This window comes from Leucoraja erinacea, chromosome 29, assembly GCF_028641065.1.
Source record: "Leucoraja erinacea ecotype New England chromosome 29, Leri_hhj_1, whole genome shotgun sequence".
Lineage (NCBI taxonomy): Eukaryota > Metazoa > Chordata > Chondrichthyes > Rajiformes > Rajidae > Leucoraja > Leucoraja erinaceus.
The window spans coordinates 14,176,219-14,192,194 of NC_073405.1; the positions used below are offsets into that span (position 1 = coordinate 14,176,219).

The 15,976-nt window shown below is 50.7% G+C and overlaps 1 protein-coding gene across 1 annotated transcript in view; it reads left to right on the top strand.

The window, feature by feature from the left end:
- The first annotated feature begins 870 nt into the window (after positions 1-870).
- ncanb (neurocan b) overlaps positions 871-15,976 on the top strand; it is a 70,737-nt gene continuing 55,631 nt past the window's right edge. The window contains exons 1-3 of the mRNA XM_055658678.1: positions 871-1,140; positions 7,241-7,320; positions 10,789-11,190. Coding sequence (XP_055514653.1) covers positions 1,070-1,140; positions 7,241-7,320; positions 10,789-11,190 — 553 coding nt within the window. The 5' untranslated portion in view covers positions 871-1,069. The remainder of the gene's footprint in view (positions 1,141-7,240; positions 7,321-10,788; positions 11,191-15,976) is intronic.

A 15,976-nucleotide genomic window follows, 5' to 3' on the forward strand; every position in this document is an offset into this window, starting at 1 on the left:
CACACACACACACAGTGGCGCATCGGTCGAGTTGCTGCCATTCCCAGGTTCAATGCTGACTATGGGTGCTGTCTGTGTGGACTCTGTATGTTCTCCCTGTGACCGTGTGGGTTTCCTATGGGTGCTCAATTTCCTTCTCACATTCCAAAGACATGCAGGTTTTTAGGTTAATTGGCTTCTATAGATTGCTCCAGATGTGTGGATGTGAAACTGGGATAGCATTGAACTAGTGTACGGGTGTACATTGGCCAGCGAGGACTCGGTTAGTGGGCAGAAGAGCCTATTTCTACACTGTATCTCCAAACGCACAAGTGCATGCATGCACTCACATGTATTCACCCAGAAACATACAAAATCTCACACACGCACACGGACATGCATGTACTCACATACACACACACACGCGCGGAGACTGGGAGGTCGGTTCTGAAGGGAGTTACAGAAATAGGGATGATGTTGGAGCCAGGGGGGTTACAGAGAGGGGGGTTGTTAAAGCTGGAGGGAGTTAAAGGGATGGGGACGAGTGTAGGGGTTGGATGGGGTTACAGGGATGGGGTTACAGGGATGGGGAGGGGTGTAGGGGCCAGAGGATGTTACAGTGACGGGGACCGTTAATGCCGGAGGGGGTTACAGGGAAAGGGAAGGGTGTAGGAGCTGGAGGGGGCTATAGGAATGGGGATGGGGATGGGGGAGGAGAGTAGGGGCCAGAGTGCGTTACAGGGACAGGGAAGTTGCCGGGGCTGGAGGAGGGTTGAGAGGGAACAAGCATTCCCTGCTGCTTGGAGACAGGAGTCGGTGTCGGGCTGGCTGCCAGGTTCTGGCTGAGGATCGGGTTGCGCCCGGCATCAATAATCGATGGAGAGACTCATGCAGTGAGTGTGGGCTGGGTGCTGTAGGGATGGTGCGGGGACCCAGGGCAGAGAGTTCCCTACAGATCCCATGTCGGGGGAACGATGATCAGACCACATTAGCTTATCGTCCTCTCATCCAGAGAGAAAAGCGAATGGCCAGGGTGTTATAAGGAGCCTTGACGATACCTCCAGCCTTCCTGAGGCGACGCACCGTGAAGATGGACTGGATAGGAGTGAACGAGGATCCTGTAATGGACGGGGCTGCGTTCACCACACTCTGCAGGTTCAGGTGGTCAGGAGCAGAGCAGTTGCCACACCAGACTGCGATGCATTCCTTCAGAATACTTTCTATAGCACATCTGTAGCACATCTGTAGCACATCTGTAGAAGTTTGAGAGAATTCTCATGGACATGTTGAATCTTCTCAGGCGCCTGTCCCACATTCACGACCTAATTCACGACCTCTGCCGAGTTTGCCCTTGACTCATACTCGCAGCATGGTCGTCACGAGGTTGTAGGTAGGTCTTAGCAGGCCGTGATGCTAGTCGTAGGTACTCGTGGCATCAAGTAGGTTGGGGCTTTTTTTCTAGCATGATGAAAAATGTCCACGACTAACAAAAGGTTGTGGATTAGGTCGTGAAAATGGGACATTTGCTGATGAGCTTTCTAATCTCCGGGTCGGTGTGAGGGGACCAGGTTAGGTTGCTGGTGATATGGATGTCTAGAGACCAGCAGCTGTGTTGATGAGGACAGGTAGTGTGTACCCCCTCCCTTCCTTGCATCAACCACCAATTATTTTGTCTTGCTGATGTCAGGTGAGGTTATTGTGTCCGGGCTCGATCCAGCCGTGAAGATGTGAACACTACTTGCTGAAGCAGAGAGATGGGTCGATTTCTGCACCCCCCCCCCCCCCCCCCCCCCCCACGACCTCGTGGGCTCGGGACAAGCTGGACATCCCAACCCAGACCTCACAAAAACCCAGCACTTCTGAAAACACTCCATTTGTTGTTCGATTCATTGGAATGTTGTCTTGTTGCCAAAACATCAGAACATGACGGGCAGGGAGTGGGCTGGACCAGGGCAGAGGTGGTTCCCAGGGAGGGTGGTCCACATGCTGGACCCAGGGACTGGCTAGTGTGCCCTGTGGGCAGCAGGCAGCATGCTGGTCCCTGTGGGGTGGGGTGGGGTGGGCTGCTAGTGGTTCCTGGTGGCGCTGGTGAAACCGTGAGTCCTGGCGGGCGGGTGGTCCATGTGCTGGTCCTGACGGGCGGTTATTGCTGGGGATGGAGGGGGGTGGGCAGATACTGTGATGTAGTGGCAGATTTGGTGGTGGGCGGGCTACCCCAGAGCTGGTGGTTTTCGGAGGCACTGGTGATACGGTGGATCCTGGTGAGTGGGTGGTCCACTTGGACTCTCGGTCCACTTGCAAGGACTAAATGAGCCTCTGCCAAAAGTCTTCGATCAAAATGTCATCTCTCTCCTCGCTGCCTCTTTTCTACATCGCTGCATGCATTTGATCAGTGGAAGGCTGGCAAAGTCATCCCTGGGGGAACTGGGCACTTACTGATGAGTAAATGCTGTATAAAATAGGCTTTGATGGAACTTTCATGGAGAATTTGGAAGGTGAGATTAAACCCCCTGTCAGTGTCAGGAGAACGGTGTCTCATCACCAGTCTGGGGGGCCTTGGGGACTTAATGCCCCGTGTATACATACAATCCTCAGAGAGACCCCCAAAACTCTCCATCAAACGTGGCCAAAAATCTGCCAGTTTAGCATAAACGCAGAACAGAAATAAAAGCAGAACATTACTTACACCAACTTACCCAATAGTGAAAGGACTGGATAAAGTGGATGTGGAGAGGATGTTTCCACTAGTGGGTGAGTCTCGGACCAGAGGCCATAGCCTCAGAATAAAAGGACATACCTTTAGAAAGGAGATGAGGAGGAATTTATTGAGGGTGATGAATCTGTGGAATTCATTGCAACAGAAAACCATGGAGGCTATCAATGGATATTTTTAAGGTGGAGATTGATAAATTCATGATTAGTTATGGGTGTCAGGGGTTATGGAGAGAAGGCAAGAGAATGGGGTTGAGAAGGAAAGAGAGATCAGCCATGATTGAATGGCGGAGTAGACTTGATGGGCCGAATGGCCTAATTCTGCTCCTATAACTTATGAACCTATGAACATGTGATGAACACTCGGTGGGTCCGGCAGCATCTGCCTCAAAGAATCTTCGCCAGAACTGGAGTCGTTCACTCTGTTTCTCCCTCCACAGATGCTGCCTGACCCGCTGAGTGTTTCCAGCAGTTTCTGTTTTTTTTCTTCAGGTTTCCAGCATTTGCACATTTTGATTTCCATAAAACCAGTCGGTTTCACTAATACCCAGGAGCAAAGGTGCCCCTTTCCCAGCCTGGCAATGTAACTGCCCCTCTCTGCACTCTAAAACGGCCTCACAAAACCTCAGCACAAAGCAGTCACAGTTGGCCAAGATGGGTGACACGGTGGCGCAGCGGTAAAGTTGCTGCCTTATGCCCCTGTCCCACTTAAGCCCCTGTCCCACTTAGGAAACCTGAACGGAAACCTCTGGAGACTTTGCGCCCCACCTAAGGTATCCGTGCGGTTCCCAGAGGTTGCAGGTGGTTGCCGGAGGTTGCGGGTGGTGGAAGCAGGTAGGGAGACTGACAAAAACCTCCGGGAACTGCACGGAAACCTTGGGTGGGGCCCAAAGTCTCCAGAGGTTTCCGTTCAGGTTTCCTAAGTGGGACAAGGGGCATAACAGCGCCAGAGACCTGGGTTCGATCGTGACCTTGGGCGCTCTCTGTATGAAGGTTGTACAGTAGGTTCTCCCTGTGACCACGTGGGTTTTCTCCAGATGTTTCGGTTTTCTCCCACACTCCAAAGAAGTACAGGTTTGTAGTATAATTGGCTTCAATACAATTGTAAATTGTCCCTAGTGTGTTGGATAATCAATTCTACGGTGATCGCTGGTCGGCGCGGACTCGGTAGGCTAAAGCCCCTGTTTGCGCCCTGTATCTCTAATGTCTAAAGTCTAAAGAATGACATCCTGACACTGACAATACATTAAGCAAAGAACTTTAAAAAAAATAGATTGTTTTGTGCTTGGATCTGTAAACTGGTTTAGGGTGTTCCAATTCAGCAATGGCACTGTTCTCCTGAGGCTGGACAAGCAGCTTAATTTTACCTTCAAACTTTCCATGGAAGTTTTATCCAAGTTTATGTTTTACAAAATCTACGCAGCCGCATTTGTCCAGTTCCCACGGAGCTTACTTTCACCAAGTAGTTGGCGTACAGTGTGGCGGAGAAGATGTCTTTCTGGATTATACGCCAGGTGTGAGATACTCCATTCAAATGAGATGTGAAGCTGGGACCCTGGAGCAGAGAGGTTATACTTCTGTTGGAGACCACGTCTGGTGAGAACACATCTGGAGTACTGCTCTCCTTCGAGGATGGATGTTAACTTGTTGGAAATAGTTCAGAGTAAATTTAACAGATTAAGACCTGGAATAGGCAGGGATGTTTTATGGGGAAAGGTCAGACAGTCTGGGATTGCTGCAACATACAGTGGAGACTGATATTACAGTGGTGGCCCGTAGACAGAAACAAACATAAGTTTCAGTTAAGCAATTACCATTTACAAAAGTACCCTGCACATACTCAGACCCATACTTACAAAATTGATAAAATATGAATATATCACATGATTCATCTCATGCCATCTTAAAAGTACAGTTACCATTCTATACACAACAGCCACTGAATATAAGTGCCCGGAAGCCATGATGCAGCTGTATAGTATTTTGTTTCGGCTGCATTTGGAATATTGTGTGCGGTTCTCGTCACCTCATTACAGGAAGGATGTGAAGGCTTTGGAAAAGGTACAGAGGAGGTTTACAGAATGATGCCTGGATTAGGAGGTATTAGCTACAGGGAGAGGTTGGTCAGAGGGATTGTTTTCTCTGGAATGCTGGAGGTTGCGGGAAGACCTGTTAGAAGTCGATACAATTATGAGAGACATATATAGGGTAGATATTTTTTTTCCCAGGATGGAAAAGGGCAGAGGTTTAAGGTGAGAGGGATAAGGTTTAAAGGAGATGTGAGATGCCATTTTTTTTTACACAGAGGGTGGCAAGTGCCTGGAATACACTGCCAAGGTGGTGGTTGAAACAGAAACATGTGGCATTTAAAAGATGTTTGGATAGGTAGATGGATATGGAGAGACCTGAAATGTCACCTATCCTTTTACTCCAGGGATGGTGCTTGATCCGCTGAGTTACTCCAGCACTTACGTTACTGCACACGACCCATGTCCCTCCGAATCCAAAGATAGATATTTGGCTAGGGAGGAATATGGATTATATGCAGTAAGATAAGTGATGGACTTGGCATTATATTTGGCACTGACATTGTGGCCCGCGGGGCCTGTTTGTGTGCTGTGCTGTTTATGTTCTATGTATTTCTATCACTGGCTGTGATTTGAGAGTTACTCATCTTGTTCCTTGTTCCTTGTACCTTGGCAATCCCGTCCCTCAATGTCACTTTATCTGAGGAGTTGCTCAACTAACACAGAGAGTGAACAAAGGTCTCTTCCATTACTTGCTCACGCAGTCGCTGTCAGTCAGGCTGGGGATAGATTACAAATTCCCTCATGGAGGACGTCAATGAGCCAGGTGACTTTCACACACAGACTGGCAACACATTGAAACAAGATTTCTGTTCCAGTTTAATGTCACCATTTGTACACAACGCCTCCAACTACTGTAGTGGGATTCAACATTTATTGATCAGCAGTCACTGGATACAGGATACGTCACACTGTGACCTGCTGCCCAACCTTGGATTCAGGAATCTCCTCGTTACCTGAGCAAGTGTAATCTGCTGCACTTCAAGAGTAAAGAGTAAAGAGAAACTATCCAGTTAATACCAAGATTTTTAACAGTATTAATCTACGGAGGGATTTGGGGGTTCTAGTCCATAACTGCTGAAAAGTGGTAACACGAGTAGATAAAGTGGTAAATAAGGCATATGGCACGCTTACCTTCATAGGTTGGGGCACTGAGCTTTAGAAAAATGTAGTTAGGCTACATTTGGAGTTTTGTGTGCGGTTCTGGTCGCCCTATCCACATGTGGAGGCCTTGGAGAGGGTGCAGAAGTACTTTGCCAGAATGCTGCCTGGATTGGAGGGTATTAACTACAGGGAGAGGTTGGACAGTTGGATTGTTTTCTCTCTAGCCTGTGTCTGTGTTGTATTGATCTATGTTCTATGTACCCTCCCGGCCCTCTCATCACACCTTAAACTCTCATTTCCGTTACTGAACTTTGGTTACCAGTTCAATATCTCCAGAGGCGGGCCAGTGCCAGATGTGGGTCAGTACCAGGTGTGGGTCAGTACAAAATGTGGGTCAGTGTGAGATGTGGATCAGTGCCAGATGTGGGTCAGCGCCAGATGTGACAACACCAGATGTGGGTCTGCACCAGATGTGTGTCTGCACCAGATGTAGGTCAGTACCAGATGTGGGTCTGCACCAGATGTAGGTCAGTACCAGATGTGGGTCTGCACCAGATGTGAGTCTGCACCAGATGTGGGTCTGCACCAGATGTGGGTCTGCACCAGATGTGGGTCTGTACCAGATGTGGGTCTGTACCAGATGTGGGTCAGTACCAGATGTGGGTCTGCACCAGATGTGGGTCTGCACCAGATGTGGGTCAGTACCAGATGTGGGTCTGCACCAGATGTGGGTCAGTACCAGATGTGGGTCTGCACCAGATGTGAGTCTGCACCAGATGTGGGTCTGCACCAGATGTGAGTCTGCACCAGATGTGGGTCTGCACCAGATGTGGGTCAATGTCTGATGTGGGTCAATACAAAATGTGGGTCAGTGTGAGATATGGGTCAGTGTCAGATGTGGGTGGGTGCCAGGTGTGGATCAGTCCCAGATGTGGTTAGTGTCGGTCTGATAAATGATCCTGTGAAGTGGTCAGCAACGTTTTCTTCTGTTAAAATAACTATACATGCCTGTGTGTGTTAGTGTGTCTGTGCCGGTGTGATCGACCCTGGTCCGGTGCTGTGGAGGGTGACTGGGGTCAGAGGTCACTGTAACCCAGGTCAGAGGACCCAGCTGTCAAGGTGACACGAGTGAGTGGGGCTGGAGCTCGCTGTGCTGCCCTGGCCCCAGTGCCCCTACCCGCGGCTGCCTGCAGCTTGCAGCGGCTGGGATGCTGGTGGAGCAGCTACAGGCTGTCATGCTGTCATGATGGGTGCCTGCTGCCTGGGGCAGATGAGTGATGGCAGGGCTCCTTCACTACTGTCAGACACAACCAATTAAACCTTCAGCAAACACTTCAATTTCCTTCCTCTTGTTCCAGGACAAGCATGCTGAAGGCATCGCTCTGCATCGCCTGGATCAGCCTCTGCTGGGCATCTGCCACGGGTCTGCCAGATACAGGTAGGTTTTCAATGTGCAGGTGGGGAGATACGAGGAGACTGCGGGTGTGGGGGATCAGTGTGTCCCAAGACTGCAGCAGTAACCCCCAGCGTGATCTCCGGAGTGACCCCACAGTGACCCACAGAAAAACCCCACTATGACCCACAGAGTGACCCACAGTGACCCACAGAGTGACCCCACAGCGTCTGAGTGACCCCACAGTGACCCACAGAAAACCCCCACAGTGACCCACAGTGACCCCACAGTGACCTACAGAGTGACCCCACAGTGACCAAGTGACCCACAGTGACTGTGTGACCCCACAGTGACCCACAGAGTGACCCCACAGTGACTGAGTGACCCCACAGAGTGACCCCACAGTGACCCACAGATTGACCCCACAGTGACTGAGTGACCCCACAGAGTGACCCCATAGAGTGACCCCACAGTGACCCACAGAGTGACCCCACAGTGACTGAGTGACCCCACAGTGACCTACAGTGTGAACCCACAGTGACCAACAGATTGACCCCACAGTGACTGAGTGACCCCACAGTGACCTACAGTGTGAACCCACAGTGACACCACAGAGTGACCCTACAGTTACCCACACAATGACCCACACATTGAACCCCCACAGTGACCCCACAGTGACACACAGAGTGACCCCACAGTGCCCGGGTGACCCCACAGTGCCCGAGTGACCCACAGCGTGACCCTACAGTGACCCTACAGTGACCCTACAGTGACCCCACAGTGACCCCACAGTGACCCCCAAGAGCGATCCCCGGAGTGAGCCCACAGTTCCCACAATGATGCCAAGTTAAACTAATCTCCTCTGCTTGCACGTGATTCATATCCCTCCATTTCTTGCATATCCATGTGCTGATCTAAAAGCCTCTGAAATGTCGTTTTCGTATCTGCCTCCATCACCACCCCTGGCAGCCCACTCCAGACATCCACCAGTCTCAGTCCCCGCATATCTTTAAACTCACCTTCCCCCTCCACTCACCGTAAAGCTATGTCCTCCAGTCTCTGATATTTCTGCCCTGGGGAAAAAGGGTTTTATATACATTTAATATATTTGTAATTTAACATATGTAATTTTATATACATGGAGTCATAAGTTATACAGCGTGGAAACAGGCCGATCAGTCCAACCTGACCACGCCAACCAAAATGTCCCATCTACACTAGTCCCACCTGTCTGAGTTGGGCCCACATCCCTCTAAACCTTTCCTATCCAAATAACTATCCTAAAATGCCTTTTAATGTTGTTATATGACCTACCTCAACTACCTCCATCTGTAGCTCATTCCATATACCCACACCAACTGAAAATGTCACTGCTCAGATGCTTATTAAATCTTTCCTCTCTCAGCTTAAACCAATGTCCTCTGGTTCTTGATTTCCCTACTCTGGATAAAAAATTCTGTGCATCTGCCCTAACTGCATTTCATTGTCTCTGTACTATACACTGCACAATGACAATAAAGTTTGAATCTGAATCTGAATCTATTTCCCTCAATCGTATATACCACTATAAAGTCCTAGCCTGCCCATCCTCTCTCTATAGCTCATCCCTCAAGTCCTGGCAATATCTTTGTGAATCATCTCTGCACTCTTTCCAGCTTAACAATATCTATCCTATAGCAGGGTGACTAAAACTGCACACAATACTCCAAATGTGGTCTCACCAACATCTTATAAAACTCTAATATAACAACCCAATGTCTATACGTGATACCCTGTCTGATGGAAGCCAAAATACTGAAAGCCTTTTTGATCACCCTAAAGAACTATGACGCCACTTTCAAAGAACAATGTACCTACATTCCGAGATCCCGCTGCTCTACAATACTCTCTGGGTCCCTGCCATTCACTGTGAAGGTCCCACCCTGGTTTCACTTCCTAAAATGCAAAACCTCGTACTTATATGCATTAAGCTCCGTTAGCCATTCCTCAGCCCACTTACCCAACCGATCAAGATCCTGCTGTAATTTTTGATAACTATCTTCACTATCTATGACACTTTAGTCTGCAAACTTGCTAATTATGTCTTCTACACACCCACCCAAATCATTGATATAAGCCACAACTAGCAATGGGCCCAGGCTATCACTAATCACAGGCCTCCAATCCGAGATACAAACTTCCACCATTACCTTCTGTATCCTTCCATGAAAGCAATTCACTATCCAGTTGGCTAGTTCATTTTAGTCATTTGCCACTTCCCAATTCCCAAAGAGTTGATCAAGCTTTGCCCTCTGCCTATAATAGGGCCCTGAACACATTTGACAAATCCCACCCCATCTAAGCCCTTGTCACCATGACAATCCCAGTCTATATTGGGAAAATGAAAATCCTGCATCATGACAACTGTACAAGTTTCTATCTAACCTTATTATTACGTCTGTCAGGCCTGCCGTCAACCTCCGAATGCCAGAGTAACAAGTTGTGTAAAGCTATAAATGCTGCAGTCATTATCCTACAGCCACACGGTGTAGACACATCATTGATGCCACTCAATGAGAGAAAGATTGGTATTAAACATAATAATTCATTTAATTAGAAGACCTTTCAATGAGACTGATAATTTTGTTCCATGCAAGAACATCAGACTCTCCATAGGCAGTTCTCAATGGACTCTGGCCACTCCTACCATGTCCTGCACTTTGTCCTTTATAGGTGAAACCTCACTGAATTCACACCCTACCTTCAGTCCTGGCAGTAGGTTGCCCCAACTGCCAGCCGTCACACCAGGCAGCTCCATGCTGGCATTCATTCAACCTTGCAGGCTTCATCACTGCAAATGTCCCAACAGAGTCACATGAACCCTCATAGGCGCTACACAAATGAAGCCACTTAGTGTGGTGCAGGAAGGTCTAAGATACTGGAAAGGGTGCCCCGGAGTGGTGCTGGAGGCATTACTGAGGACTATAAAAGATGTGTTGGAATGAACTGCAGATGCTGGTTTACACTGAAAATAGACACAAGAGGCTGGAGTAACTCAGCTGGTCAGGCTTTCCAAGTCATAGGAGCAGAACCAGGCCATTTGGCCCATCAAGTCTATTCCACCATTGAATCATGACTGATCTACCTTTCCCTCTCAAACCCATTCTGCTGCCTCATCCCTTTCTGCTGAAGGGTCTCGACCCAAAACATCACCCATTACTTTTCTCCGGAGAAGCTGCCTGACCGGCTGAGTTACCCCAGCTTTTTGTGTCCATCTTCACGTTAAAAGTAATGTTGGGCCCTGCCTTCAATAAAAATGAAGACTTTGGAAATGTTATCTTCATCGTGGGTGGGTGGGGGGGGGGGGGGGGGGGGGGGGGGGGGGGGGGGGGGGGGGGGGGGGGGGGGGGGGGGGGGGGGGGGGGGGGGGTAGGGAATAAACTGCGCGGGGGGGGGGGGGGGGGGGGGGGGTGTAATACGTTGAAGAGCCCTCCCTTCCACCTTTAACCCTGTGTTGCTGCCTCGCTTCCCCAGGAAGCAAGAGGTATGAGAAGGCAGTGAACATCAAGAAGGACCTCCACCAGCCGGTTCACCGGGAACTCGCGTCCTCTGCGCTGCTGCCCTGCGTTTTCTCTGTGCTCCCAAGTTCACCCGTCGACCCCTCGCTGCTCCCCGACTCCCCGCGGATCAAATGGACCAAGGTGTCGCTGGAAGGCGGTAGCAGGAAGGAAGTCGTCATCCTGGTGGCCAAGAACAACACGGTGAAACTCAACCCTGCCTACCGGGGCCGGGCCAGCCTGCCGGGCTACGGGCCGCTCCAGTACAACGCCAGCCTGGAGATGGTGGCTCTCCGCGCCAGCGACTCAGGCATCTATCAGTGCGAGGTGGTGGTGGGCATGGACGATGAGCAGGATACCGTGTCGCTGCACGTTACCGGTGAGTGTCTGGGGCAGAGCAGCCTGAGCTGTGAGACCTTCTGATGCACCTTTAGAAAGGAGCTGGGAGCTGAGGAAGAATGTCTTTAGTCGGAGGGTAGTGAATGTGTGGAATTAATTGCCAAAGATGGGCTGTGGAGGCCAAGTCGTGTAGTTTAGTTACAACGCGGATGTGGGTCCAGCGATCCCTGTACACTGGCACCATCCTACATATTAGGGACAATTTACACTTTTTATCAAAGCTGATTAACCTACAAACCTTTGGAATGTGGGAGGAAACCGGAGCACCGTGGGAAAACCCACGCGGTCACAAGGAGAACGTACCAACTGTGTACAGACAGCACTCATTAGTCAGGATCAAACCCGGTCTCCCGCGCTGTGAGGCGACAACTCTAAGTCCAGGTGCCACCGCAGCCGCCTAGTGTCCTCAGCAATATGCAGAGGGCCTTACAAGACATTGGATATTTTTTAAGGCGATGATTGACAGATTCTTGGTTAATCAATGTGGCAAGATTATGGGGAGAAGGCAGGGGAATGGGGATGAGAGGGAAAGATAGATCAGTCGTGATTGAATGGCAGAGTAGACTCGATGGGCCGAATGGCTTAATTGTGACAATCCTCACACCCAGAGGCCCCGCAAAGTCTCACGGCCAACTCTGGTGCCGGTGTATGGTCAGGAGCTCGGGTGACACAGCAAGCCCACAGGGCAGCAGGGTGGCGCAGCGGTAGAGTTGCTGGCTTACAACTTAAAAACCTTTTGACTACAGGTGCTATAACCATATAACCGTATAACAATTCCAGCACGGAAAACAGGCCATCTCGGCCATTCCAGTCAGTGCCGAACACTTATTTTCCCCTAGTCCCATCTACGGTGCTGTTTGCAAAGAGTTTATACATTCTCCCTGTGACCGCGTGAGTTTTCTCCAGGTCCTCCGGTTTGCTCCCACATTCCAAAGACCTGTGTGGGTTCATCGGTTAATTGCCCCTAGTGTGCAGGATAAACTAGTGGAAGGGTGATTGCTGGCCGGCGTGGTCTTGGTGGGCCAAAGGGTCTATTTCTCTAATACTGTGTAAACTAAACTAAGCCCCAAACCCTTAGCAAAGTGCTGCGTTAATGCCCCATTCTCCATTCTAAATTAACCAATTCTCCTCCAGAGTAAATCCTATCACCACAGATCCTCAGCAATATCTCCCCTATCACTGATGTGAGGACTTATAACGCATATGATTCATGATGCACCATAATGCGGCTTTTCACCCCCTGCCACGCCGACCCCGCTCCCCACTGCCACTGCCCGCCCCGCACCCACATCCCACCCCCCAGTGCATTGCTTGCTGGATGTTGTTCTGCTACAGTATGGCCGTCCCTCCCTCTGTGGGGAACCCTTCTCCAGCCCGCAACCCCTCTCCATCCACTGGAAGCTGGCCCGTTGTTTCCAGCGACCCCACGGCGCATGTGAATGCAACGCGGGCAGTTGCATTTTCACCGGCGCAGCCCCTCAGTGCAACACATGCTGCAGAGGACGCCACGTCAGAGGGGTGAAAAACTGTTCTCTGGTAACCGCGGCAACCAGCTACAGCAGCTCTTGGCAACCAGCATTCGAGTAAAGGATGTGTGTACTGGGTCGATATTCCCGGGGAAGGGCCGGGTTTCTGACATCTCGCACAGGGTCTGGCCGTGAAACGCCGCTCGCTGCAGCCTCTGACCTTGTAGCTGGTTGCGTGTCTCTCTCCACGGCACCAGTCCACACAGCTGACAGAGCCTGCCAGGGTCTTCACACCGTGGCATGACTGGCGATGGGTGGCATCACCCCGTGTGACCCAGAGGTACATGGATTACCAGCAGCACCACACCGATCCGTGATTGTACACGCGGTCTAATGATGACCACTCACACTGAGGTACAGCATAAAACCTCAGTGTACATCCCTCCCGTGTACGGCCCTGTCTGTGTGCACCGCTATCTGTAGAACATGCCCCATCCATAGCACTGCAGGGGTGCCGTTCAGGCTGCCTGTGACTGTACAATCCAGGGCATTTTATTAGTGGTGTATACTGCAATCACTGTGTACAGAGTGAGAATGTGGAATGCAGATTGTACCCCCTGTTTCCTGGATACAGCCCACCCTGCTTAAAGTCAACAGACAATGATGGATCTGGACAGGTCTGAACACAGGCAGGAGTGTGCACAGACAGAGGTGCACACACGCAGCGTTGGACACAAGCGGGGTATACACGGGCAGGGGTGGACACAGACAGGTGTGTACACAGGCAGGAGTGGACACAGGCGGGCGCGGACACAGGCAGGGGTGGAGCGGACACAGGCAGGAGTGGACACAGGCAGGAATGTGCACAGGCAGGGATGGACACAGGCAGGAGTGTACACAGGCAGGGGTGGACACAGGCAGGGGTGGACACAGGCAGGGGTGGACACAGGCAGGGGTGGACACAGGCAGGGGTGGACACAGGCAGGAGTGTACACAGACAGGAGTGGACACAGGCAGGGATGGACACAGGCAGGAGTGTACACAGACAGGAGTGGACACAGGCAGGCTTGGACACAGGCAGGGATGGACACAGGCAGGAGTGGACACAGGCAGGAGTGGACACAGGCAGGGATGGACACAGGCAGGGGTGGACACAGGCAGGGGTGGACACAGGCAGGGGTGGACACAGGCAGGAGTGGACACAGGCAGGAGTGTGGACACAGGCAGGGGTGGACACAGGCAGGGGTGGACACAGGCAGGGGTGGACACAGGCAGGAGTGGACACAGGCAGGGGTGGACACAGGCAGGGTGGACACAGGCAGGGGTGGACACAGGCAGGAGTGGACACAGGCAGGAGTGGACACAGGCAGGAGTGGACACAGGCAGGGGGACACAGGCAGGGTGGACACAGGCAGGGTGGACACAGGCAGGGGTGGACACAGGCAGGAGTGGACACAGGCAGGGGTGGACACAGGCAGGGGTGGACACAAATAGCGGTTGAAATGCCCACTATCACAGCCTCCATGGGAAGTAATTGATATCACTCACTATCACTGCCCCCGGAGGGGTAATTGCTTTTGTGACCCTCATTTCATGTTGTCTAAAACATTATCACTTCCCTCAGCCGTTGCTTCTTTGAACAATATTCCCACATTCACCTCTCTCCTTTTTCATTACGGTCTCCACCTTGTCTGAACCCCCATTGATCAGACATGAAGCAGTCTGATTTGCTCATCATTAATCCGTGTGTCTGTACGGTCTGTAACGTTGAGCTGCAGGTAGCCTGGAGCTACCTTGGTATGTCCGTGTGGTCACTACCATCTATACACTGTGGAATGTACTGAGCACAGCCTGGCTTCATTTTTGTTATTTTCCTGACCATTGTTCCCCTCCAGTTTCTCAGTCCTTTTCCCTCCCTCCTTCCCAGTTTTTTGTCCCGTGCTCTAGTTTGATAGTACTTTTAGTTTGGTTTATTGTTAGAGCGTGGAAACAGGCCCTTCAACCACCGAGTCCACACCGACCTGTACACTAGTTCCATATACTACACATTAGGGACAACTCACAGAAGCCAATTAACCTATAAGCCTGCACGTCTTTGGAATTTGGATGGAAACCGGAGCAGCCGGAGAAAACCTACACGGTCACAGGGAGAACATGGGCGGCATGGTGGTGCAGCGGCAGATTGGCTGTCCTACAGCGCCAGGGTTCGATCCTGACTACAAGTGCTGGAGTTAGTGCATTCTCCCTGTGACCATGTGGGTTTCCTCCAGGTGCTCCAGTTTCCTCTCACATTCTACAAAGACATACAGGCTTGAAGGTAAATTGTTTTTTGTAAGTTTTAAATTGTCCCTATTGCTTAGGATAGTGTTAGTATGTGGATGACCGCTGGTCGGCACAGACTAGTTGGGGCGAAGGGCCCGTTTCCATGCTGTATCTCTAAAGTCTAAAGTCTAAATGTGCAAACTCCACACAGACAGCACCCATAGTCTGGATTGAACCCGGGTCTTGGTGCTGTGAGGCAGCAGCTCTACCGCTACTCAGTTCCTTCCCTCCTTCACCCTGCTCTCTCTATAACTCCTCAGTTCAGCTCCTCACTGAAGGGGTAAATCTGTTTGCTCTGACCTGCCTTTTCTCAGACACACAGGAGAACATTGATTGCAAGGTCAGGTCGGCCACCAGGCCGGCATTCCCAGAGCCGTCCCTCTCATCATCCCATTTGCATCAGTCTTATCTGCTGCTCTACCAGCACACACAGTGAGGCCAGGATTTGCCTTCACTATCCTTGCTGTGTTGGGAATCTCTGTCACCCCCTCTCACTGCCTGCCCAGCCCTCGCTGGTCTTCCACCCATCTGCAGGAGCGATGCCTGAGCTGAGAACAAGCTGTCAGCCGAGATGCAAATAATATGGTTCACATCAGCAGCTCATTGCTTAACATGCCTTCGGTGAGAAATGATCTTCGCAGCCAGCCTATAAACAAACAAACAGGGAATTGAGACGATGTTAGCTAATGTGGCCAGATATATACTTTAATTAATTTGTGCCATTTGTGCTTCAGTTGCCAGTGCTTGCCATAGTGATTGAGTCATACAACATGACCCAACTTGCATATGTCGACAATGATGTCCCATCTACACTAGTCACACCCGCCCACATTTGGCCCTTATCCCTCTAAATATTTCCAATCTATGTACCTATCCAAAGGTCTTCTAAATGTTGTTATAGTACCTGCCTGAACTTCCTTCTCTGGTAGCTCATTCCATATTCCTACCACCCTCTGTGTGACAAAGTTGTCCCTCTGG